Source organism: Ailuropoda melanoleuca, chromosome 1 (assembly GCF_002007445.2).
Source record: "Ailuropoda melanoleuca isolate Jingjing chromosome 1, ASM200744v2, whole genome shotgun sequence".
NCBI classification, from domain to species: domain Eukaryota; kingdom Metazoa; phylum Chordata; class Mammalia; order Carnivora; family Ursidae; genus Ailuropoda; species Ailuropoda melanoleuca.
In genome coordinates this window covers 52315686-52341836 of record NC_048218.1, presented here as the reverse complement: position 1 = coordinate 52341836, position 26151 = coordinate 52315686, and the positions used below count along the sequence as shown (strand labels likewise).

The 26151-nt window shown below is 43.1% G+C and overlaps 1 protein-coding gene across 1 annotated transcript in view; it reads left to right on the top strand.

Annotated features, from left to right (window-relative positions):
* Positions 1-26151, top strand: part of MYH15 (myosin heavy chain 15) — a 151789-nt gene that overhangs the window by 106186 nt on the left and 19452 nt on the right. The window contains 10 exon segments of the mRNA XM_034657888.1: positions 414-763; positions 3015-3137; positions 6680-6797; positions 18199-18271; positions 18273-18363; positions 18366-18391; positions 18605-18808; positions 22540-22665; positions 24745-24843; positions 24845-24916. Coding sequence (XP_034513779.1) covers positions 414-763; positions 3015-3137; positions 6680-6797; positions 18199-18271; positions 18273-18363; positions 18366-18391; positions 18605-18808; positions 22540-22665; positions 24745-24843; positions 24845-24916 — 1282 coding nt within the window.

Here is a 26151-nt window from a genome sequence, read left to right as displayed (position 1 = left end):
CCTGGGAACTTTTAACAACTGGTGACTGCGGGTGGAGCGCTCAGTACGATCTCGTCTTTCTCCCTTTCTTCATGAAGTCATCGATAAGGTCTGTGCTGCTGATAGGGGGTTTAGGGTTCAGTAAATGCTTACAGGATTAGAAATCCTGAGTTCCAAGACCAGGTTGGCAAAGGGGAGAGGAAAATCACACACACGGACACACGAGCCAGAAGATGGTGGTCAGCAGACAGCTGGGTTCTCTAGGCACAAAAGCTCATTTTCAGACGTGAGCTGCTCTGGCTTGGTGCCGTTCAGCCAACCTCAGGGGCCTCCCTGCTTTGTACCCAAGCGCTGGTTCTCATCCAGGACACACTGGGTGAGCTCTCTGAGGGCTGCAGCTTCACCTGCCATTTGCTGGGGTCTCCCCTTCTCAGGAAGAAGCTGGCCGTGAGGTTGCAGGAGGCCGCCGAAGCCGTGGGGGAGGCAGACGCCAGAAACGCCTCCCTGGAGAGGGCCAGGCACCGACTGCAGCTCGAGCTGGGGGACACCCGGTCCGACCTCGGGAAGGCCCGCTCCTCAGCAGCTGTGCTGGACCAGAAGCAGCAGCACCTGGACAAGCGCCTGGACGACTGGAAGCGGAAGCAGGAGGAGTCACGGGCCATGCTGGAGGCCTCTCAAAGGGAGGCCCGCGCCCTCGGCCCTGAGCTCCTCAAGCTCAGGCACGCCTACGAGGAGAGCGCTGTGAGCCAGGAGACCCTCCAGAGGGTGAACAAGAATCTCCAAGGTACTCGGAGCCGGGCTTGGAGTCAGAGCATGAGCAGGGAGGTGTGGGGGAGCCCTGGCCTCAAGGGCAAGGTTGTCGTCCATGGGCAGACACCTCAGCATTGTCATGGTCCCACTCAGGTTTTAACTTTTCCATTTTTAATACTCTTTTTTTTTTAACTACAGTTATTATTTTTATTAAATTCTAAAAATAAGACTATTTTCCTACCTTAGCCCCAGGTTCCCTCTGTCAAGAAAGCCACTATTAAGAATTTCTTTATCATCCCTACCCTTACCAAGATTTCCCAGGCATATATGCATGCATGTATTATCCGAATTATGCAGTATTCTACACCTTTTATTTTTTCATTTATCGATATATTTTCTAATTTGCCAAATATTTCCGTAGCCTACACCCTGTGTCAGGCTCTGTTGAATATATAACCATTCCTTGTTTAACTTCAGAACAGTCTTACGTGTTCGCTTCTTTGTCTGTAAAATGCAGATCGTGTGAAGTCCTGTAAGATTAAGAACTTGTCCAAATTTACAGTCGATCAAAAGCACACGTGAGATCTGAGCCCAGGCCGCTTGACTCCCACCTATGCACACTTACCTACGGGCTCTGCCACCTCCCATGTGCCTCATGATTCTCTTTGCACGTCTGTACACGGAGGCTTGCCACGTGATTGTTGATAGTTGTAGAGGGGTTTGTAATAAGCATGATCAACACTTATTTAACTAGACCTCATTCAGTTTAGATACGATTTTTCACAATTATAAATAATCCTATACTATGTCTTCTGTACACATACTTGTGGACATGTGATAATGTTTCAGTAGGGGTAGATTCCTAGAGATGAAACTGCTGGGCTAACGTAATGAACTGCTACATTTTGAGGTACTGCCACCTTCTACCAGCACCACGAATGATGTGCATTAAAAGCCTGAGATGCCTCGGGAGCAAGTTCGTTACTATTGGAGGCATAAATGGATCTTGCTTCTCTTTTGGCCTTCATAGTCCATGCTCAGTGAGACTGGGCACATGAGAGGTGCTGGAACAGTGGTCAGAGGACTTCAGCTGCTTCTGAACCACCTGAGGCCTGGTTCAAACGGTTGGCAGGGACACCATCCCCAGAGTTTCTGATTCGCTGGGTGGGGTGGGGTCTAGGAATTTGTATTTCCTACAAGTTGCTGGTGAGGCTGGCATTGCTGGTCTGGAGACCACACTTGGTCTGGGTTGGGGCTTGGGCAGAAGTCTTTTTCAAAAGCTCTCTAAGTGATTCTGAGGTATGGTCAGAGTGGAGAACCACTGCCCTGAGTTTTCTTTGGGAACTGCTCTTCTGGAGAGGGCTTGTAAGAGAAGGATTCAATACAGAAGAATTGTCATCTAAAGGGTTTGGTGTTGGAAATTTTCAAAATTCTTGTCACATCGCATCATAGCCAGGGATCTCGGAACCAAGGGAGCAGGCAAGCTCTTGAGCTCCTTCTACTACATCTGGACAGTAGGTAATTCCCAGAGCTACTGGGCCCTACTCCACACCTCTTAGTTACTAGAAGCTTCTTTCATGAAGAGGCAGAACTGACAGTAACAATACTGAACAGTGGAGATTTTGTCACTTCTGGATGCCTTTTTCTGTCAAAGACTTGTGTTCGTGAGAAGCTAACAACAAACCCTCAAGTTCTTGACCTCCTTTGGATTCTTTGGTCGATCTGGGCTCACACATCAGCTTATGCTTTCAGCTCCCATCCTGGTGTTGAGTGGCAGTGGACAGAATGGCAGCCACAGTTGTCAAAAGCTAAGCATTTACACCAGAAGTGTAGGGATTGCTGGAAGTGTAGGGATTCCTGGAGGTGTAGGGATTCCTTGCAAGAAATTGCTCTTCAAGCATTGGTTTTTGATACATTTTCTTTTATACTGAAGGTAGTGTTGAAGGAACAGCAGCAAGGCCTTAAGGCAGGTGGAATCTGACATGGCTCTGACAAGCAGGCCCACCATGTAAAGTTGTCCAGGTTGTTCAGTGCGCAGTACCCTGAGAAGCACCGTCCTCTCCAGTGGTAGTAAGCAACTTTCTGGCGGGTGGCAAAAGAATATGCTGAAGAAAGAGTGACTTTCTCGAATTCAAACAAGGGTCCCATAGGTGCCATTGGTGGCCTTGCCATCAAGTTTCCAAGGATGGCGTTGGCCGTGGTCCCTGGGAAACAGTCCGACGTACCTGATGTCATTGGTCGGACACTGGTTCTTTTCACTAACTTTGCTTTTCTTCCTTCTCCAGAAGAGATTTCTAATCTGACAAATCAGGTGAGAGAAGGAAAGAGGAACCTAAGTGAAATGGAAAAGGCCAAGACACAGATAGAGCAAGAGAAGACTGAAGTCCAGGCGGCACTGGAAGAAGCAGAGCTATTCCCTCCAGGGAGCAAAGAAGGTTTTTGTCATTGTGACAAAGCAGAAGGTTCTGCATTCCAGTAAAAATAGCAGCAGCAGCAACACAATGACCCTTCTTCAAGTGTTAACTCCGTGCTAGGGACTAGGCCCAGTGCTTGATGGACATTACCTTATGTAATCACCCTAGCAAACTATCGTCCCATTTCACAAGTGACACTGAGGCTCAGAGGGCAGGATAAGCAGTCGCGGATACAAGTCTACCAAGCGCGATGAGAAAAAGGAACCACGTCTATCTTGTTGATCAATTTATCCCCCTGGCCTAGACCCTCACTATTCAAAATGTGGCCCACGGGTCAGCTGCTTGGAGCTGCGCTGTCCTGGAGCTTGTGAGAAATGCAGACTGTCAGCCTTCTCCCCAGCTCTGTTGAATCGGAATCTGCATTTTTAACACGATCCTTTAGCGGTTCATACTCACGCCAGCAGCTGAGAAGCACTGGCCTAGAACAGTGGCTGGTGTGTAGTAGAGGTCCAACAAACATCTGTTGGATGTTACAGGAGTAAATATCCTTATACCGCCTCCTCTCTTTAGAAAGGAGCACTCAAAATACTTTTTCCCCAAAAAAACTTGAGTTTTAAAGATGAGATTTAAAGTGATGTTCTTAAACATTTGTCTTGAAAGCTTATCTTTTTACAGATTGTTTGACAGGATCATTTGAGTGTTAATGGATTAAAAGTTCAGGAACAATCTCCGACCTTACCCCTGGGAATGTGCTAGTGATTTAAAGAGCCCCTGAGAAGACTTTTTGCCAAAGAGGGTGAACTAAAAGGAGTCATCCGTCTCGGTCACTAAGCAGTTAACATGTCCTGCAAAGCCTCTTTTCTCACAGCTGAGTTTCATCTTCTTGAGCCTCCCTGAGACTAAGCACCCAGAACTTAAAATGCAGCCCCCACCACTTACCCTCCAACTGAGAAAATGATTTTTTAAGAAGATTTTATTTATTTATTTGAAAAAGAGAGATAGCAAGAGAGAGCACAAGCAGGGGGGAGATGGAAAAGCAGACTCCCACTGAGCAGGGAGCCTGACGTGGGGCTTGATCCCAAGACCCCGAGATCATGACCTGAGGAGCTAAAGGCAGACACTTAACCGGCTGAGCCACCCCGGCAACCCAAGAAAATTATTTTTTATTTTTTTTTTACTTTTTTTATTATAATTTTTTATTATGTTAGTCACCATACAGTATATCCTTAGTTTTTGATGTAGTGTTCCATGACTCATTACTTGCGTATAACACCCAGTGCACCATGCAATATGTGCCCTCCTTAATACCCATCACCGGCCTATCCCCGTCCCCCACCCCCCTCCCCTCTGAAGCCCTCAGTTTGTTTCCCAGAGTCCATAGTCTCTCATGGTTCAATTCCCCCTTCTGTTTAACCCGCCTTCATTCTTCCCTTCCTTCTCCAAGAAAATGATTTTTAAAAGGCAAAACAGGGGCGCCTGGGTGGCACAGCGGTTAAGCGTCTGCCTTCGGCTCAGGGCGTGATCCCGGCGTTATGGGATCGAGCCCCACATCAGGCTCCTGTGCTATGAGCCTGCTTCTTCCTCTCCCACTCCCCCTGCTTGTGTTCCCTCTCTAGCTGGCTGTGTCTGTCTCTGTCGAATAAATAAATAAAATCTTTAAAAAAAAAAAAAAAGGCAAAACAGTCCATTTTAAACAGAGCCTTTTGGAAGGTATGATCACGGAAAATTAGACCCCAAGGGACTGCTCCATGCCAAGCAATGTCTGTTAAGCTCATCTTATCACCACACTTCCATAAGAAACCTGCCACACAGAGACGTGTCCATAGTGCACTGCGAATAGGGTTGTCGAGTGGATGGCTTTTGACACAGCTCTTGCCTTTTTATGCATAATTGTTTTCCTGAGGTCTTCTACATTTTATGTAGAACCCTTTCCGTTGGTAGTGTCACCTAACAAGGCTGGTCCTTGTAAAGTCGGCGAGCTTTGTTTCATTTACTTGTTCCCTTTGGTTCTCTGGCCATCCTGGCTAGGGACTTTCTAAAGCCACCACCCTAACCTAAAGAAGTAGAAATTTCTAGCACTGTGATGAGCCACTGAGAGATATGATTGGGTGGGGGGCAATTTAAGTCCCATATAACATTTACATTTCGTGTATGAAATGGACTAGCAGGTCACTGGCGAAGAGAGAGGCCACAGCACTCATACCACTTACCACCACTAGATGGCATTATATTCTATTTGCATTTTCTCAAGTTTCGTCTTTTGCAGAATCCGTAAAATACTTCATCAACTTGGACATGTATTTGTAAAATTGGGTTATTTGTTTTCCTGGGTGAGCCTTTTTGAGAAACTTTATCACATTAGTTTTGAAACCACAAAACTCAAATTATCCCAGGTCACCCTCTCCAAAGATTCAGTTTCTCTGCGGATTCTAGAGGGTGAGAGGTGACAGTTTCCCCCTGAAGGAGGGGCACCATTTCCTTGCAGGAAATTGCTCTCCCAGCATTGGTTTTTGATTTATTTTCTTTTATATTGAAGGTAGTGTTCAGGGAACAGCAGCAAGGCCTTAAGGCATATTAAAATTCCTAACATCTTTCTTATTTTTATCTTGAAATTGCTACTCGGTTTTACTTTTTACTTTTGTTTGTATGTGGTAAGTATGCCTAGAAAAGGCTATAAAAATTACTCCTGCCCTCAGGACTATCTGCCAGTTGTTAACTGACCAGTAGATTGTTGTCGCACCTTGTGCCCTTTATAAACATCTTCCTCAGTATCGTCCAAATATTTTGTTTGTTTCTACTTCTGTATAAATTGTGTCTTTGGAATAGGCTTTAAAGATTTAATCAAAGCTACACTTTTAAACTTGAATCACCTTTATAACATCCCTGGCAGTGATTGCCTTGCCTATATTTAAATACTCAAAGGGGCAGGAGATTTCCCTAGCTGTCAAAGCAATCCATTTGAAGCAGTATTAATAATTATGGTGATGAAGGCTCACACCGAGTGTTATGTGTCAAGTACATCCTAAATTCCTTTATTGTTCTTCCTTTGACAATATTTGGATACTAGCCTGTTTCCTGCTCTCTGAATGCTTTCAACTTTTTCTGTATTCCTCCGTGATGCCCAGAATTAAATGAAAGATTCCAAGTAAGAGTTATCACTTTCCTTGTTCTAGCTTTGATCCATTTATTGATTCATCCTGAAGATGAACTATATTAAGCAAAGTCAAGAGCAATAAATTAAAAAGTTTAAATATAGTCACAGACAAGATTGAAATTTTCTATTTTAAAAAATGCTTTAGAATTCTAGTTCCTGCACTACAGCAGAGAGCCCCGGGGATGTCAAAGCTGTAAATGACGTGACAAACAAAAGCAGTCACTTGTCTTTCATCCTGTTCCAATCTTCAGGGACCTGATTTGAACTTAGAGCTCTCCCAGCGACTGCAGAGAGAGCTACAATAGTGACATACATTTTGGGGGAAATAAAATTTTGTGTCCAAAAAGTAGATTTAACTTAGTACTTCTAATTTATGTATTTCAGGGAGCTCTGGAACGTAATGAAAGCAAGATTCTTCGCTTCCAGCTTGAACTCTTGGAAGCTAAAGCAGAACTTGAAAGAAAGCTTTCAGAGAAAAATGAAGAAATAGAAAATTTTAGGTAACTGAGGTTATTCCGATGAGCAACATTTGCATATTCCAGAATCCTTGACTGAGCAGAACATGCTGTATCTGGCCGCCTTTATGGCCTCTGCTGGAAAGCTACCAAAGAAACTTCCCCAGTCTAACCGTAGGCCCGCATCTTTCTAGTGAGCTCACCACTGTTAATATAAAGGCACACCTCTATGCAATTACTGTCTGTTTTTATGATTTTCTTATATTTGAGCAGCTTCTGTTCTCATAGAGACTCCAGATAACACAACAACAAAAGCACAACTATACGCACAAGGACTGGGGGCACTGCCCAGTCTCTTTCTCGGGCATTCGAGGAGCTGACTGATAATGCTGAATGGTGGAGGAAACGAACCAAAAAATGTGATGTGGTGCATGAAAATTAAGGTCAGATCAGAGTGAAGTTTTCTCATGCCCCCTGCCTGTACCTGTAGCCGTTTGTTTGGAGAGGGGCAGAAGCCGGGAGCTAAGCTGCTTATTGAATCCCTGGTGAAGAGGCTGAGTCTTAATAGCCGGGAAACTGAACTAGACAGGACTCACGGGTGGCAGGATCTTTTCTTAGCTTCATCATAACAAGCTGATGACTTTAGACATTCTACTTCTTAGCGTCTCAGTGAAGTGAGGGGATAAAAGCAGCCCCATACATGTCACAGAAGGTGGTGAGGAAGATCAGTGAGCTGATGTTGGCAAAGCACTTCACACTGTATAGATCAAAGGCACAATTATAAACACATGGAATTTGCCATGATTATATTATTTATCTGATCTGTTCCATTAAGTCTGTGCCATATGTCAGCAAGGAGAATCATTTGAGTCGGAGTTTTGACTGGCAAGTTGCTTTCTACATGTTTGTCAAACAATTTTTAAAAAATTGTTACTATATTCACTAGAGCTGGCTTCTCTAAATTCCGACAAAACTCCCATGGGGTCATTTTTTTTTTTAATGAGGCCATCAAGCCACATTTGGCCCTCTGTGTACTTGAGTTACCCTTGCCCGGACTCACTAGCACGTTTCCCCTCGACTGTGGGGATGAATTCTGGTGGACTTAAGAGGCTCTGAGTCAGCGTTTAAAAGAATTTTTTTTGATGAAGGGCAAAACATCAGGCCTTGATATTTGCCCTACTTCCTTCCGTGAAGAACAAAAACGAACATTTCTTTGTGCAGTTAAAAAAAACTCATTTCAGGTAACGTCAAGCCTGCACGTATTAATAAACCTAGCTGAGAAAAATGAATCCTCAGAGAGTGCGTCTCGTCAGGTACATCTGAATGTCTTAGAGCCGTTCACCAATTATAATAATCTTAGCGCGAAGGAAGCCGGAGATCCAAACAGCCAGGGCTGGAAGAAGAAAGAACTAAACGCTAGCCTGGAGCCCTGAAGGGCCTGAAAAAGGAAGGGGCGGGCTGGAGGGTTTGGCCAGCTCATCAGGAGTTTTAGTTAATGATTCATAATAACTATAATAGGTAGAGCCCGGAAAGCAGAGATGAGCCTATCTTACAAAATATCACAAATGCCCTCGCCGACATTTCTGGGTAAGGGCTCCATGCAAGTGCGGGTGGTATCGGGATGCCTCGGTTTTCATCCGCTGCTTTCATCCGACTTCAGGGCTGGGAGACGAAGGGGTCCCGCGGAAACTGAACAGAATGGCAGGGGGAAGTCCTAGCAAAGCAGAGTGTTCTGAGCAATCAAGGATAAGCCAGGTAACGTTCTAGAACGCAAGGAGAAGATTGCCTGAAGGCCAGATGAGGTTCTAGGTCTTCTGTCCACGTCAACCTTGGGAAAGGCCACAGAAACGGAAGCAGGCCAGTGAGACAGGACCCAGGAAGGGACCTGAGAAGCAGCAGAGACTCCGAGGGGCGGACAGGGCCCCCCGAGAGCGCTGCGAGCTGCCTGATTCGTTCCACTCGTCTGCTGTCGAGTTTGCGCTGCCTTTCGGGGAGGACTAATCCTGGGCGAGCTGGAGGCCTGTTGGTGGTGAAAAGTATGAGCAGCTGGTGTATGTGTCATATGTTTCACTTGTTAAACACATACTTGAGCACTTCACGTTGGCCAGACACTGTGCCTGCTATTCTTGTCGGGACTTCCTAAACTTTTATGGATTTGATAGGGCTTTCTTGAAAAAAAAATTTTTTTTTTCTGCAAGGGTTCTAATGAACATAGCTGGAGGTAGGGAGGTGATGACGCAGTCACTGATGGGAGGAGAGGAGGAGTTTGGGTGGCTGGCTTTGGTCCGCTCCATCCTAGATAGAGGAATGATGGCAGCTAGCAGGAAGGCCAGCTAGTGGCCATAGCTGTTGCCTAAGTCAAGTTCTAATGGAAGACTCAGAACTGCATTGAAAACAAGTGGGTCAGGTGCATCTTGAATTTTCAGAGACCACTGACTGTATCCCTCCTTCAGCTCAGGATCTTCAGGGAAATGTTGAAACGTGTGTCTTCTCACTGGCCCTGAGCGAGGGTGCACCTGCCCTGTATTCAGCTCTCCCTAGACACAACCAGAGAGGGCCTGCGGAAGCTTTTGGGAATGAGGCACTGAAATTCCTTACCCTGTCAAAATGCATTAGCTTGCTTTGGTTTGATCGCCTACTGAAGGGTTGAACAAACCTTCTGTCTAGGATCAGATAGTGTAGGGGAGAAAAAAATCCTCCTTACCCTTTTTGGGTCTCTGGCTGATCCTAAGAATTAAACTGACTTACAACAGAGTAGCGGGAGAAAAGTATACACATGTTATTGAATTTTTACATGTCCATGGGAGACTTCACAAGAGGATGAAGACCCAGAGACAAGACCAGAGCAGGAAGCTTTTATGGCTTTTAGACAAAGAAACAATGAACCTGTGAAGAATTGACAAAGCGCAGGGATTTGGGCTAGGGGTGGTAAATGCTGAAGAATTAGCGAGGTTTGTTTATAAAGACTTCTTGGCCCTAAATTCCCACTTTGGTGGTAAGGACCAGTCCCTTCCTTCTCTACAGGGGCGGGGGGGGGGGGCTATCTTTCACATGAGAGATTTATCTTCTGCATTCAGGGCAGAAGGGCAGAGGAGTTTAGAATGATCTTCCTTCTTTTGTTGTTTTCTCAAACTCCTTGAGCTTAAACTTAATATGCCAAGGTGCCATAGTCTGGGCTAGCAACCTCCGAGCATCATCAATAGTAAATATTTTCGGCTTTGCAGGCCATAGGGTCTCTATCTCTACTCAGCTTTGCAGCTGTAGCTTGAAAGCAACCATAGACAACAGGAAATCAAATGGACATGGCTGGATTTGCCCCATAGCTCCTAGTTTGCCCACCTCTGGCCTATAGCCCTGGGGGATCTGGTAATGTTCCATCATGTCCTCCTTCCCTTTGGTCTGTTTCTCAGAACTCAGTGATGTCAAACTTCACACACGGTTTTAATTTATAAGCACCATCAAACTTGACTTCACTTACTGTCAGAGTTTCTGCCAGAAGAATATGTTTAAGTCTTTTCTCGTTTCTAAGTAAAATATTTTAGCATGTCTTTAAGAAATAGGATCTCAAACACAGACATGGTATTTAGTTAGGAAAATACCTTGTTAATCATTTTAAAGCTAAATCTATATATTAGAACTAAGGAAAATCTTACATTTCTCTGATATAGATGAACAACATTGCAAGAGAAAAAAACTGACCTATTGAATTGACTGTCCATTTAAAACCATTAAGGTTTTAAAGATTTTTTTTTTAAATTCTAAGGTTTTTTTCAAGCTTTGAGGGTTTTTTTTTTAATTCTAAATTTTAAAAACTGTAACATACAGTGTTGCCTTAGTCTCGGGTGTACAGTATAATGATTCAACAATTCTGTACATTACTCAGTGCTCATCACAGTAAGTGTGCTCTTAATCCCCTTCACCTATTTCACCCATCCCCCCACCCACCTGCTGTCTGGTAACCCTTAGTTTGTTTTCCATAGTTATGAGTCTGTTTTTTGGTTTGTCTCTTTTTTTCTTTGTTCATTTGTTTTGCTTCTTAAATTCCACATATGAGTGAAATCAAATGGTATTTGTCTTTCCTTGACTGACTTATTTCACTTAGTGTTATACCATCTAGATCCATCCATTATACCCTCTAGATTGATACAAGAGTCCATTCTTTATTATGGCTGAGTAATATTACACTCACTCACTCACTCACTCACTCACCACATTTATCCATTTATCTATTGATGGACACTTGGGTTGCTTCCATAATTTGGCTTGTAAATAATGCTTCAGTAAACATAGGGGTGCATATATCTTTTCAAATTAGGGGTTTTGTTTTCTTTGGGTAAATAACCAGTAGTGGAATTACTGGATCATAGGGTAATTGTATTTTTAATTTTTTGAGGAACCTCCATACTGTTATCCACAGTGGCTACACCAGTTTGCATTCCCACCAACAGTGTACGAGGGTTCCTTTTTCTCCACATTCTCACCGACATTCATTTCTTGTGTTTTTGATTTTAACCATCCTGACAGGTGTGAGGTGATATCTCATTGTGGTTTCGATCTGCATTTCCCTGATGATGAGTGATGTTGAGCATCTGTTTATGTGTCTGTTGGCCATCTGTGTGTCTTTGGAGAAATGTCTGTTCATGGTTTCTGCCCATTATTTAATTGTATTATTTGGGGTTTCTTGGTGTTGAGTTGTGTAAATTCTTTAATAATTTGGATACTAATCCTTTATTGGTATGTCATTCATAAATTTCCCTTCAGTAGGTGGTCTTTTAGCTTTGTTGATGGTTTCCTTTGCTATATAAAAGCTTTTTATTTTCAGGTAGTCCCAATAGTTGATTTTTGCTTTTGTTTTCCTTGCCTGAAGACAAATGTAGAAAAATGTTGCTAAAGCCAATGTTAAGAGAAATTACTACCTGTGCTCTTTTCTAGGAATTTTATGGTTTCAGGTCTCATATTTAGGGTTTTAATCCATTCAGAGTTTATTTTTGTATATGGTATAAGAAAGTGGGCCAGTTTCATTCTTTTTGCATATTGCTGTCCGGTACCACTGGTTGAAGAGACTGTCTTTTTCCCATTGCGTGTTCTTGCCTTCTTTGTCACAGTTCAACTGACCATATAATCATGGGTTATTTCTGGGCTCTCTATTCTGTTATGTTGATCTATTTGTCTGTTTTTGTGCCAGTATCATACTGTTTTGATTACTATGGCTTTGTAGTATATCTTAAAATCTGGAATTGTGATATGTCCAGTTTTGTTCCTTTTCAGGATTGCTTTGGCTCTTCAGGGTCTTTTGTAGTTTCATACAAATTTTAGGATTATTCAAGTTCTGTGAAAAATGCTGCTAGGATTTTGATAGGAATTGCATTAAATCTGTAGATTACTTTGGCTAGTATGGACACATTAACAATATTTGTTTTTCCAATCCATGAGCATAGAATATCTTTCCATTTGTTGGTGTCATCTTCAATAGTTTTCAGAGTACAGGTCTTTCACCTCCTTGGGTAAGTTTATTCCTAGGTATTTTATTATTTTGGTACAATTGTGTAAATGGGATTTTTTTTCTTAATTACTCTATTAATTCATTATTAGTGTATGGAAATGCCCATCCCACCACCTCCCTCCATCAACCCTCAGTTTGTTCTTTATTGTTAAGAGTCTCTTATGGCTTGTTTCCCTCTCTCATTTTTTACCCCTTCCCATATGTTCATCTGTTTTCTTTCTTAAATTCCACATACGAGTGAGATCATATGGTATTTATCTTTCTCTGACTAACTTATTTCACTTAGCATAATACACTCTAGCTCCATCCACGTTGTTGCAAATGGCAAGATTTCATTTTTTTGATGGCTGAGTAATATCCTATTGCATATATATATACACCACATCTTCTTTATCCATTCTTTAGTCAATGGACATTTGGGCTATCTCCATAGTTTGGCTATTGTTGATAATGCTGTTATAAACATTGGGGTGCATGTACCCCTTTGAATCTGTGTTTTTGTATCCTTTGGGTAAGTACCTAGTAGTGCAATTGCTGGATCATAGAATAGCTCTATTTTTAACTTTTTGAGGAACCTCCAAACTGTTCTCCAGAGTGGCTACACCACTTTGCATTCCCATCAACAGTACAAGAGTGTTCCCCTTTCTCTGCATCCTCACCAACACCTGTTGTTTCTTGTGTTCTTAATTTTAGCCATTCTGACACGTATGAGGTGATATCTCATTGTGGGTTTGATTTGTATTTCTCTGATGATGAGTGACCTTGAGCATCTTTTCATGTGTCTGTTGGCCATCTGGATGTCTTCTTTGCAAAAGTGTCTATTCATGTCTTCTGCCCATTTCTTACCTGGGTTATTTGTTCTTTGGGTGTTGAGTTTGATAAGTTCTTTATAGATCCTAGATACTCAACCTTTATCAGATATGTCATTTGCAAATATCTTCTCCCATTCAGTAGGCTGCCTATTAGTTTTTGTGAATTGTTGCCTTTGCTAGTTTTATCTTGATGAAGTCCCAATAGTTCATGTTTCCTTTGTTTCCCTTGCTTCCAGTGATGTGTCTAGTAAGAAGCTGCTATGGACAATGTCAAAGAGGTTGCTGCCTGTGTTCTCCTCTAGGGTTTTGATGGTTTCCTGTCTCACATTTAGGTCTTTCATCCATTTTGAGTTTTTTTTTGTGTGTATGGTAAAGAAAGTGGACCAGTTTCATTCTTCTGCAAGTTGCTGTCCAGTTTTCCCAACACCATTTATTGAAAAGACTTTTTTTCCAGTGGATATTCTTTCCTCCTCTGTCAAAGATTAGTTGACCATAAAGTTGTGGGTCCATTTCTGGTTTCTCCATTCTATTTCATTGATCTTTGTGTCTGTTTTTTTGCCAGCACCATACTGTCTTGATGACTACAGCTTTGTGATATAGCTTGAAATCCAGAACCATGATGCCTCTAATTTTGTTTTTCTTTTTCAGAACTGCTTTGGCTATTCGGGGTTTTCTGTGGTTCCATACAAATTTTAGGATTGATTGTTCTAGTTCTGTGAAAAATGTTGGTGGTATTTTGATGGGGATTGAATTAAATGTGTAGATTGCTTTGGGTAATATAGAAATTTTAGCAATATTTGTTCTTCCAATCCATGAACATGGAATACTTTTCCATTTTTTTGTGTCCTCTTCAATTTCTTTCATAAGTGTTCTATAGTTTTCAGAGTATAGATCTTTTACCTCTTTAGTTAGGTATTTACCTCTTTAGTTAGGTACTCCTAGGTAGCCTATTGTTTTGGGTGCAATTGCAAATGGGATTGATTCCTTGGTTTCATTTTCTGTTGCTTCATTATTGGTATATAGAAATGCAACAGGTTTCTGCACATTGATTTTATATCCTGCAACTTTGCTAAATTCATGTATTAGTTCTAGTAATTTTTTGGTGGAGTCTTTTGGGTTTTCTACATAGAGTATCATATCATCTGCAAATAGTGAAAGTTTGACTTCTTCCTTGCCAATTTGGATGCCCAGGTGTTTTTCAAACTGCTGCTTCTATTCTTTATCTTTGAGGGGCTTTTTGTCATGCAGTCTCTTTAAGGATGGGGTTCAGTTTTCCATTGCTCTCCCAGAACCCATCCACTGATTTTTAAAGTTTCAGATACTAAGCCCAGTTGTAAGAACTCATGAAGCCAGGCCCCTCTGGTTTTCAAAGCCAAATGTTATGGGAATTTGTCTTTCCCATGCAGGTTCCTCATGCCTGGGGTGCGTGGTGTGAGGGTCTATTCCCTCATCTCTATATTCCTCACTACTGTGAACAATCCCATGGGTCCATTGAGGCCCTAACCATGTCTCCACCCTTCCTACTCTCTTCTATGTGGTCTTTTCTCTACTTTCACCTGTGGAGAGTCAGTTCTGCCAGTCTGTGTGTTGTTTTCTGGTTTATTTACACTGATGTGCTGTTATCTAGTTGTATTCATGGGATGAGGTTAGCTTAGGGTCCTCCTACTCCACTATCTCCACTGGAAGTCTATACCACATCTTCTTAATCCATTCATCTATGGATGGACACTTGGGTTGCTTCCATATCATGGCTGTTGTAAATACTGCTGCAATAAACACAGGGGTGCATATATCTTTTTGAATTAGTGTTTTTGTTTTCTTTGGGTAAATATCCAGTAGTACAATTACTGGATTATATGGTAATTCTATATTTTATTTTTTGAAGAATGTCTATACTGTTTCTCATAGTGACTGCACAAATTTGCATTCCCACCAACAGTGCATGAGGGTTCTTTTTTCTCCACATCCTCACCAACACTTATTATTTCTGTTTTTGAGTTTAGCCATTCTCACAGGTGAGGTACTAATTCAGTGGTTTTAATTTGCATTTCTCTGACGATGAGGGATGTTGAGCATCTGTTTTTGTGTCTGTTGACCATCTATATATCTTCTTTGGAGACATGTCTGTTCATGTGTTTTGCCTGTTTTTAATCAGATTATTGTCATTATTATTTTTGGTGTTGAGTTGTATAAGTTCTTTATATATTTTGGATCTTAATCACTTACTGGTTATATTGCTTGCAAATATCTTTTCCTATTCAGTAGGTTGCCTTTTTGTTTTATTGATGGTTTCTTTCAAGTTTTAAGTTTTTATGCTGTTTTTTTGTTTGTTTGTTTGTTTGTTTGTTTACATTTGGTTTCCCTTTTCAAATTCTCTTCCACATTTCTGGGGGTGAGGGGCAGAACTTCTTACTATAGTGTTCTGGTCCTGAATGCTTCATTTTTTTTTTAAGGTACTTGGAGGAATTTTCATTTTAAAACATAACTATACATGAAATGTATTGATCGTGTAGAGGCCATTCTCTGGGCCTGTAACCTATCCAAGCCTCTCAAACCACAGCAATTTCTACTGTCTGCAGGCTCTCATGAAGATTCATAAACAACTGTAGAAAAATACAGTTTGAAACATTGCTTAAGTAGAATGTATCTCTGTACAGAGGATTTTGACACCAAACTAGGAATGCTTTAGTGTTCCTGCATAAGGAGAGTCAGCTGTGGCAAAAATAAGTTTCCTCAGTGTAAAACAAAGAAGTGTCTTAAAGCTTCTAGTGTTGTTGAGAATGTGAGTCCCTGTGAAAGTCGGCTTGGGCTGCCATAATGAAATGCAGACTGAGTGGCTTAAATGCATAAATTTATTTTCTCACAGTTCTGGAAGCTGCAAGTCCAAAATCAAGGTATTGGCAAGTTTGGTTTCCCCTGAGGCCTCTCCTTGGCTTGCAGATGGCCACCCTCCTGTCATGTCCTCACATGGTCTTTCTTCTGTGCGTGTGCATCCCTGGCGTGTTTGTGTGTGTCACAATTTTCTCTTTTTATAGGGACACAAATCAGATTGAATTAGGCCCCACCCAACAGCCTCATTTTACCTTAATCACAGGTTAGGGCTTCAATATATGAATGGGGAGGTACATATTCAGTCATAAAAGGCTCTGTTAACTTTATGTACTGGCATCCCTGTAGGATTCTGAACTGGAAGCTGAACAGAAGCCCGGGACATAAGAATAGGCATTAGAGGCTGACCTCAACCTATGGGGTGCAGGGACATGGGGTTAGCAGAGGAGAGGTGCTAACTCTGGGCTTTACATTCTCCCATACATTTCCATAACTACTTGTGAGACTTCCTCCCAGCAATGGAGAGAAAGACAGTCATGACAAGTGGCCTCTCCCCCTGTCATCTAATTGAAAACTCTAACCACACTCCTACCCCATGTGCGCTATATGCCTTCCTGATTGGCCTCAGAGCTCAGGACACAGATTCAGTGACATTTTCATTGCAGACCTAATTCTGATCCAAGATGAGAACATTCTTTCTATTTGTGATAATAGGCTCTGTGATGAAGAATAGGAAGGCTCTTCCCACCTCTGTCTTGTCTATCCAGCACTAAGTCCTGTTTCATAGGGTAAGTTTAACAGGGCATGTGTTCGTTATAGCAGTTAACTTGTCCTGGCTCACAAACACCAAATCTTGATGACTTAAAACTATCAAAGTTCGTCTTTGTTTTACGTCCATGTCCAGTGTAGGCCAGGCTAGAGAGTGAGCCACTATTTTTCAAAGTTATTCATTTATGACTTGGAGCACCTGGGTGGCTCAGTTGTTAAGTGTCTGCCTTAGCTCAGGGCATGATCCCAGGGTCCTGGGATCGAGCCCCGCATCGGGCTCCCTGCTCAGCTGGGATCCTGCTTCTTCCTCTCCCACTCCCCCTGCTTGTGTTCCCTCTCTCACTGGCTGTCTCTCTCTTTGTCAAACAAATAAAATCTTAAAAAAAAAAAAAGAACCCAGGTTCCTTCCTTCCTTGTGGTGCCAAAAACTTCCATATGTGGCCACCAAATTTGCCATAGATGAGAAAAAAGGGAGTGATCATACAAGTGAAAATGTTGTATAGGCAAGGCCTGGAAATATTTCTGCACATAATCCAGTGGCCAGGATTCAGTCACATAGTCCCAAACTAATGCAAGAAGCCTGGGAAATGATTGTCATGAGTTCCTCAGATTTTTTCATTGCTTTCCTGAACACACATCCATTGTCTAAACTTCTGCCTCTTTGCACACACAGTTTCAGCATAGGGCTTTGTTGTTAGGAAGGAATATTGAAGCAACTCCACCCTTACACAGCAGTTTGTTTTCTCGGCCTACCCTTGACTGTACTCCAACTCCTAGAGAAAGATAACCATCCTATTATAGAAGAGCTACGCATCCACAGGCCATTAGAGTAGTATTGCTGGTCCTTGAGACTTTGGCCTGGATGGCTCTTTCTTGCCTTGTTCAGACATGTTTCATCATTGAAAGTAGTTTAAATATTATGGCTGTCAGGAAGAGCATCCTTCCTTTCTCCTTAGCCACTCTAGGAAATCCAGGTGTTTGCCCTACGCAGTCCTTTAGGGCATCTTAGATAGGGCTAAGGCTACCCCACTGGAACCTCACAAAGATTCTGGTACTTTCCTTGATTCTTGTGGGAAGTTGTCCTAGGAATCTTAATCTGTTATAATGCTCATTAACTTTCATTAACCTAACCCTTCAACCTCCATGGTTTTTTTTAAAGATTTATTTATTTATTTGAGAGAGAGAGAACATGAGTGAGCATGCAAGTGTGGCGAGGGGCAGAGGGAAAGGAAGAGAGAGAATCTCAAGCAGACTCCCCAGTGAGTGCAGAGCTGGATGCAGGGCTTGATCCCAGAACCCTGAGATCATGACTTGAGCTGAAGTCAAGAGTTGGCCGCCTAACTGACTGAGCCACCCAGGTACCCCAACCTCCATGTTTTCACAATGACAACCCCTTAGACTCATTTTGTTATTTACCCAGAATTTTTCTTGAATTTTAAATTTTTTCTGTTTCCTAAACTATTATGTACACAGCAGGTAACCTTTCTTAATTTGGGTGCATGTTTTTTTCCCCTCAGTGTTGTTCTAAAATTAGGAGGAACCAGCAATGTGCTATTGACTCCCTGCAGTCTAGTCTGGATTCTGAAACTAGAAGCAGAATTGAGGCGGACCCGGCTGAAGAAGAATGTGGAAGGGGACCTCAGCGAGATGGAACTCCAGCTTAGTTATGCCAACCGGCAGGTGTCAGAGGCAACCAAATCCCTGGCCAGCTTCAGACTCAGGTCAAGGTATTTCAGATTGTAATATGCGGGCAGGGAATAAACAAAACAAGAGACAGAATGTGTGGAGCAATAAAAGTAAGGGCAACAGATCTAATCCTTCAAGAGACCAGGAATGTACTTAAATTTAAATTGGTGGAGCTTTGCTCAGAGCATGCATGCAGGTGCATATCCCATTGAACTCAGACGATCTGTGCCCCGGGCCCATGTTTTCTCTCACAGGACCTTCGGGTGCAGCTAGATGACAGCACACACCTGAACAGTGAGCTGAAGGAGCAGGTGGCTACGGCTGAGAGGCACAACTCTCTTCTCCAGTCTGAGCTAGAGGAACTGAGGTCCTTGTATAAGCAGACAGAATGTGGGCGCAGGCTGGCAGAGGAAGAGCTCCTGCAGGCCACAGAGAGAATCAATCTTTTCCATACCCAGGTGAGGCCCATAAACTCTTCCAATTAGCTGTGTCAACTGTGTGAAGACCATGGTTTCCACCTACTCTTCACCCTTGGACCATACATGTTGCCACATCACGCCGTGGGCATGGCATATGAGGCTAGATGAAGTCTTTGCAGCAGAGCAGTGGGCACGCTCTTCATTCATTCCCAGATGTATTAGTTTCCTAGAGCTGTTACAGCCCAGGGCCACAAACTGGATGGCTTAAAACAGCAGAATCGATTCTTTCACAGTAGTGAAAACTAGATGACTGAAACTAAGGTGTCAGCTGGGCCATGCTCCCTCTGAATCTTGTAGGTCAATCCTTCCTCTCCTTTTCTAGCTTCTTGTGGTTTGTTGGCAATCTTTGGTGTTCCTTAACTTATAGCTGCGTCATTTCAATCCTCTGCCTTCACAGGATATTCTCTCTCTATGTCTTACTACCATCTTTCCTCTGTTAGTATTTGTGTCTGAATTTCCTTTTTTTATAAGGACATCAGTCATATTGTATTTGGACACCTCCTAATGACCTCATTTTTAACTTGATTACCTCTGTAAAGGCTCTATTTCCAAATAAGGTCACATTCAGAGATCTGAGGTTAGGACTTCAGCATATCTCTTTTGGCAGGGACACAATATAACCCATAATACTAAGTCCAAAAGAATGGACTCTCAGAGCATTGATAGCCAAGATTCTGGAGAGACATGAGCATTCCCTAGTGTACCAGAGCCACTTGCCTGATTCTCCTGTTCCCTCCAAGCCACACACTCTCCCAGCATCCCAAGATTTTAAAAAAATGTTCCTGCCTCAGAGCCAGGAGATTTCTAACAATTCTAAGTGGCTGCTGACAGATTTGATGGGCTGTCAGGACTCTGGTATCTCATGGAAGGTTATATAAGCAACATGAAGTAAGAATTCTTAGATCGTTTGCCATTCTCATAGGATCAGGAGAAACCATTGTGGCTAGGACCAATGTGTATAATAAATGGATCATTCAACATTTATAGGGCACTCACCATAACCTGACAGGTATACATGGTATACATGCAGAATGTCTCCATTGTCCTAGAAAAAAGTGGAGACCCACGTGAGGAACTGCAGCACACTGCTGGAGTGTGGTGTCAGAGCAAGCACACCCCTACAGAAAGCCTTCCCTGACAGTCCTAGACCTAGCGAGGTGCGCGATATGCCTAAGTGGAGCTGTGAAACCAACGACAGAAGCATGAAGGAGGAGGAGATTTGGGTTACTGAGGGAAATTGTTACCCTCACTCGAACGTGGTGGGAGAGATCAGAGAAATGATGCTAAGAGGCAGGGAGAGCCAGGTCCCCAGGAACCTTGAGTCTGAGACTGATGCAGCTTGAATTCTGACTTGCAGCTAATGGGGATCCACTGAAGAATTGAGTAGCCAAGAGTGAAATGATCAGATTTTCATTTTAGGAAGTTTACTCTGGTGATTGCTATGAAGGGTAGATTAAAACAACTATAGGCAGAACTGCCATATTTGGGGTATTTAGAAATGTCTGGGATCATTTTGGTTGCCACAGTGACCGGAGAGAGCCACTGACATTTAGTGGGCAGAGTTCAGAGATACTAATACTTGGCTAGGTGCAGGATAATCCTACTTCACAAAGAATTGCCCCTCCCAGAATGCCGGTTGTGCCCCCACCTAGAAATACTGGAAAAAGGGAAGGATCAGCCAGAGATGTACCAGCTGGAAGGCATTGAAATTAGTTAGCGCCTACAGTTTGACCTTTGTGTCCATCAAAACATTGTGCATGACACAACCCTATTTAGATATCATGTGACATGGAACAAATAGGCTGTGTCTTATGCATAATTCCCGGCAGGCTAACTCACTTCAACATTTTCTTTCTCTCTCAGGAAAGCTTATCTAAATACAATGAGCAGGATTCGTATCAAGTAGGATATTGAATTTTTAAAAAGTAATCATCTATCTGTAGTGCTTAATAGCTATTGGTAATAAATCATTTGCCATGCATATTATAACTGATAATGCACCAGTGGGTCCCAATATGATGAAAAACCACCAGCCTAGAGACAGCTCAGCACATCAACCAGAGCAAAAGCAGACACAGGGAGGAGGAGATGAATTTGAAAAAACAAAAAGAAAATTAGGCCGTGGAAACGTGATCTCTAGGGCAGAGTTTCTAACACTTTAGGTGTATAACAGAAACTAACACCAAAATGCAAATGTCAGGTCTCCTACTGAATGAGAATCTCTGCAGTGGGACCCAGGAATCAAATGAATTCTCAGGTGACACTGCTGGTCCCTTTGACCAGCACAACTAGGCGATACTACATTGCTCACAAGGACCTCTCCCCAACATTAATCATGTGGGGGCACCTTGCAATTAATAGAATGCTGTCAATCTTTTGATAACATAATGAACCTTTTACGGAAACTTCTTAGTCTCTTCTGCATTCCCAGACCTCTTGAGCCTAGAGTAAACATACAAGGCCAAACTCGTCCTTGGCTGATTACATGTGTTCTTTTTCAAACCTGAGCTGTGACAATCTCGATTGCCCCCTTGCACAATATCTCCTAACCCCCTTCCTCCCCAAAAGAACCAATTAGAGTCATTCAGCTTGAAAAGGTTTTGACCAATACCTTCCTAGCAGATTTTAAATGATTCCATGTATAAACAAGTCGGCATTTATATTCATGCCCTCCTCTACAAAGAAAAAGTTTCTATGGAGTTATGTGCAGTGAGCATCCAGAAAATATCCAGTAAAATACATTCATCCTCAACAGCATCACCACCAGGGGAAAATCCTGGGCTGGGGGGCATGGAACCCAGCTCTCCGTGAGGATGGAGCCCGGTAGCCTTGCTGAAGATGCTTCTTGCCATTGAGGAAGCAGGGCAGAACCTGTGAGGCTAGGGTATCTATTTCCAAGGTACGGTCCTGCTGCCAAGAGAGGAACTAGCTAGAGAAAAGTGAAAGGACAATGAGGAGAAATCTATAATAGGAACCTGTGCTTTTTATATCACATTCTCTGCGCTAAGGTTTCACACCCTCAGAAAAGCTGTGCTTCAAATATGGACCAAATAGCAGCAAAAGGAGCCTCAGCCTCTAGTGTCACAACCCAGGGAAGAAAGAATTAGGGCAATACCAGCCACAGAACCCCAGACACCCTCCCACGGGGTAGAGGGTCCTAAGGGCTGAGGGATGAGGCTTGTCTGAGGGACACTTCCCCTCCTCACTGCAAAGTCAGATAGAAAGGGAGGTAGATAAAGAGGAAGTGGGGGGTTGTTTTTGTTTTTCCTGGAGCAGCATGAGGGAAACTATCTATCCCCCCGCCCCAAGTGTCTGCAGCTGACCTTGACTTGTGCCCTAGAGCACTTCCTTCTACCACATCAAAGAACAAAGGCAGAAAACCATTTTCCTCAACAGGTTGAAAACCAAACACATACTTGGGTTTGTAGATTATCTGCATCCATTTCTACTTTCTTATTCAGACAAACTATCTCTTTAATATGGAACCTCTAACAGATGAAATACCTTCCATTCAAATATGCCTTTGTTGGCAAAGGGGAGTTTTCTAGTGTGGCCTCCCGGAGTTGGAAGTACAGCTTTGCTGACTGTGGCTGCCGAGAACAGAACTCGCTGCTAGCCCTAGCCCACTCCCCTTGCATGTCCTCAACCGACCCGCTTGCTTTTGCGTCACTGGCCTCAACTTGCCTGATGAGCGTGCTGCTTTGCTTTAGAACACTAGGCTCCTCAGCCGGAAGAAGAAACTGGAGGTCGATGTTGGCAGGATGCAGAAAGAAGCCGAAGAGGCAGTGCAGAGGTGTCAAAATGCAGAAGAGAAGGCCAAGAAGGCGGCCACTGAGGTGGGCCCATTGACTGCTCGCTCACTCCTGTCTTCCAGAGTTGACTGGAGCAGTAGCCAAGGGGCCGAGGCAGCTCTGCAGCCAAAAAGAATTCCATTGATTCTCCATACAGCCAGGAGGAGATTAGCTGACCCCTCTGCCTCTCTGTCCCCATTTTGAAAAATTAGGCCAATTAGCTCCTCCCTTCCAACCTACTCAGACAATAAAAAGGAGCACTTGAATTGCTATAAGCAAAACCTTATGAAAGCAAGGGGTGTGTTTTTTTTTAAGTTAAGCCACTTTCCACTTGTGCATCAATACATCTAGAGTCTAGAAACAATTCTTCCTGTATGTTCCTACAAATAGCTATTTTCCTAGTATCTCTAATGGTTTGATGATGATGATCTAGAAAGAAAGCTTATTTCACTTATTTCTTACGACCCGTGCTATTGTTTGAGTAGCACAATCAGGTTGGTAAAGAAGGGTTTCGGGGCTGGTGTACCTTCTTTATTTGCAAGTTTAAAATTGTTGATGGGGGTGCTTTTCCTAAATGGCGCTAAGCTCAGCATTGGCAGCCAGTCTTTTCTGAAGCTCTGGGGGAACTGAAGAAGGGCCACCACTGGGTACCCCCTGTGGGCAGATGTAGCCCTTCTCTCAAAGGGCATAGCAAGCAGAAGGTAACACTCAGCAGAAAAATTAGCAGAGGGAGGTGGAGGACCTTGCAGGTCCCAGGCTTGCTGAGCAGAGTGTGCACTTAACCAGCCTCCACTCACTCCATCCCCATCAAGAGACTGTGTGGTCCATCAAAGCCTGGCTCTGAGCCGCAGCCCTGACTTTGCCGATCCTCTTGATGAAAGGGGTATGGGAACCGGGGAGACAAGACATTTAATTAGATTTTATGTTAGTCATTTTAAAATGCAAAAGAGGGGAAGAGCTTGTGTCTGTATTTGCCTGGGTTATTTGTCAGTTGAGGAGCTAAACAAAACCTTTGCACCCAATCCTGGACACCAGGTCACTGCAGAACCCAGCCCTCTCTAAGAAGAGAGAAGCGTGCCTATCACTCAGCCATTTTGTATCAATGCAGACATTTCTGCTCTGTGATGGAAAAGAGGTGTGTGAAAGCTTGAGAATGTTTGATGGCCAAGGGAAAAATAATACGCTTAACATTTAGGAAAATCCACATAGAGAGAACGGAATAAAAAGAGTGTCTACTCCAGCTTGGGAAATGTATGCAGTCACACATTATGAAGACTCTCTGCTCTACCGTGCCTTTATAAGATTTTCTTGACAATGTTGAAAAATGAACTCACTACCTCTTCCCCCACCTTCCAGTTCTCTAATAGTTCAGCTCTGAGTCCCAGCCCCACATAGCAGAACCCAGAGTTGACTCCATAATTCATTCTCTGCCCTCACCATCTGCACAGACATCTCACACTTAAATTATACAGATGGTTGGTAACCTGATAGACAGAGAAGCTTTGGCTGGGAGGACAGTGTTCTTACATTAAATGCACTGAGAGATTCATGAACCAGTTCTTAATAATTTTGTCGAGACATCAAGCCCTTGTACACATAGCCAAAGCCAAGAGCAGGCTTCACAAACAAGGATGAACCTTCCTTGTGCCAGATTATTGGCACTGAGAGCACGTGTAGCTGCCAAATTCCTGGAGCCTAAACTTGTTTGCTGTTGTGAATCACAGAATTATCAGAGTGAGATGTGAAAGATTTTCGTAGGCCCCCTTCCATACTTGTCCTGGTGCATGATATTACAGGACACGTCCTGGGTTTTAGTTCTTTCAAAGCTGTTGCTTCAGTTGGTCAGCTTTCTTTCTATACAGGTGTTGTGCAATGTTCACGCAGCACTTCATCTCTGGTCTGTTTCTGCTCCCCCTCACCCCACCTTCTCTGGTAGCTGATGTCCTCTTGATTGCCATATCGTTAACAAACTCGAGGGTGGCCCAGGTAAGGGACAGAGCAGTGGGAGATTAATACACAGAGGAAGGCATGACATCTAGTCAGAGCATGACCTGAAGATTGTGGGTGGAAATGTGAAGGTCAGTTGGCTGCCAGCTCATCTCAGCTCCGTTCTTCCTGTTTTAGTCAGCAAACATATCAGAAGAACTGAAGAAGGAGCAAGACACCAATGCCCACTTGGAGAGGATGAGAAAGAACATGGAGCAGACAATTAAAGACTTACAAAAAAAGGCTCGATGAAGCTGAACAGAGGGCCGTGATGGGGAATAGAAAGCAAATCCAGAAACTAGAATCGAGGGTAGGTGTTTGCATGGGTCATCATGGGGCCATGACGACTCCCAAATCAAGGCCTTATTATCCTGGAATATCACTCCAAATGTTCCCTATCTCTCTCATCACTTCTGCTTTTAGTACTTCTAGATCACTGAGAATGTCAGATCTCAATATAGTCACTCGTTCTTGCTTGACCTTGGGCCATCAACCAAGACTTTTCTTGGACTGGATTAACTCTGCCTTCCCTCTTCCTGCGAGGTGAGAATGCATCTTCTCCCGTTCAGCCACACGGACTCCAGGCTCCCCACAGACAGGGTTACCTGCTATTTCCAGGTGCACCCACGCAGTCTTGCTTCTGTGCCATTGTTCTTGCTATTGCCTCTGCAGAGAAGGCCCATTTTTTATCTGTCAGGTCAGGGAAAGTGGCAGGGAAACAACTAAATCAAGGATCAAGAAATGCTTAGTGAAGATATAGGAAGGACTGACAGCAACGATATAGCCCCTGCCCTTGGGGAGTTTCACAACAAATAGGAAGGTCTCTCTTGAAAATAGGGTATTTAAAACTATTGAATCGATTTCAGTGAATACGTACAAGTTGGGTGACAAATGCTAGAAGGATAGGAAGAATACCTGACTGGGACTTGATGGTTCAGAAGGGCCCCTGAAAAATACAGTATTGCTTTTGCGCATTTATGGTATATTCACACAGGAGAATTCCAGTGCACATCCACAGTACCTCCAGCTACTCATGCTGATTAAAAAGGAGTGAGGAAGAGCTCTGTGGTAGGTTCTGGAGATCCCATCTAGCGGTACAGTGATGATAACAGGCACAGGTAACAGAGTCTACTAGCTTTTGTGCAAGAGCAGGGGAAATCTAGAAGACAGGTGCACATACACATTTGCTTGTGTTTTCAAAGAGAAGGGGTGACAGGATTAGACAAAAACTAATAAAAATAGCTACCCATAGGAGGAGAACACGGAAATGAAACTGAGACCTTCTCAATGAACCTCATGACGTTGTTTTGAGTGCAAAATCATATAAAACATCTACATGCTTCAAAATTAAAAAAACAAGTTTAAACCAAAGAGCAGAATAAAACAAATCAATCCCTAAAATGTTAACACAAATGGAAACAACTGAAGCTGACTGTGTATCAAGTGGGGGGGCATAAAACACACAGAAGAATTATTCCCAGTGACTTTTAAACATAGTGCTTTATACATCCCTCATGGAATACATCTAAGGAAAAAAGAAAAAAG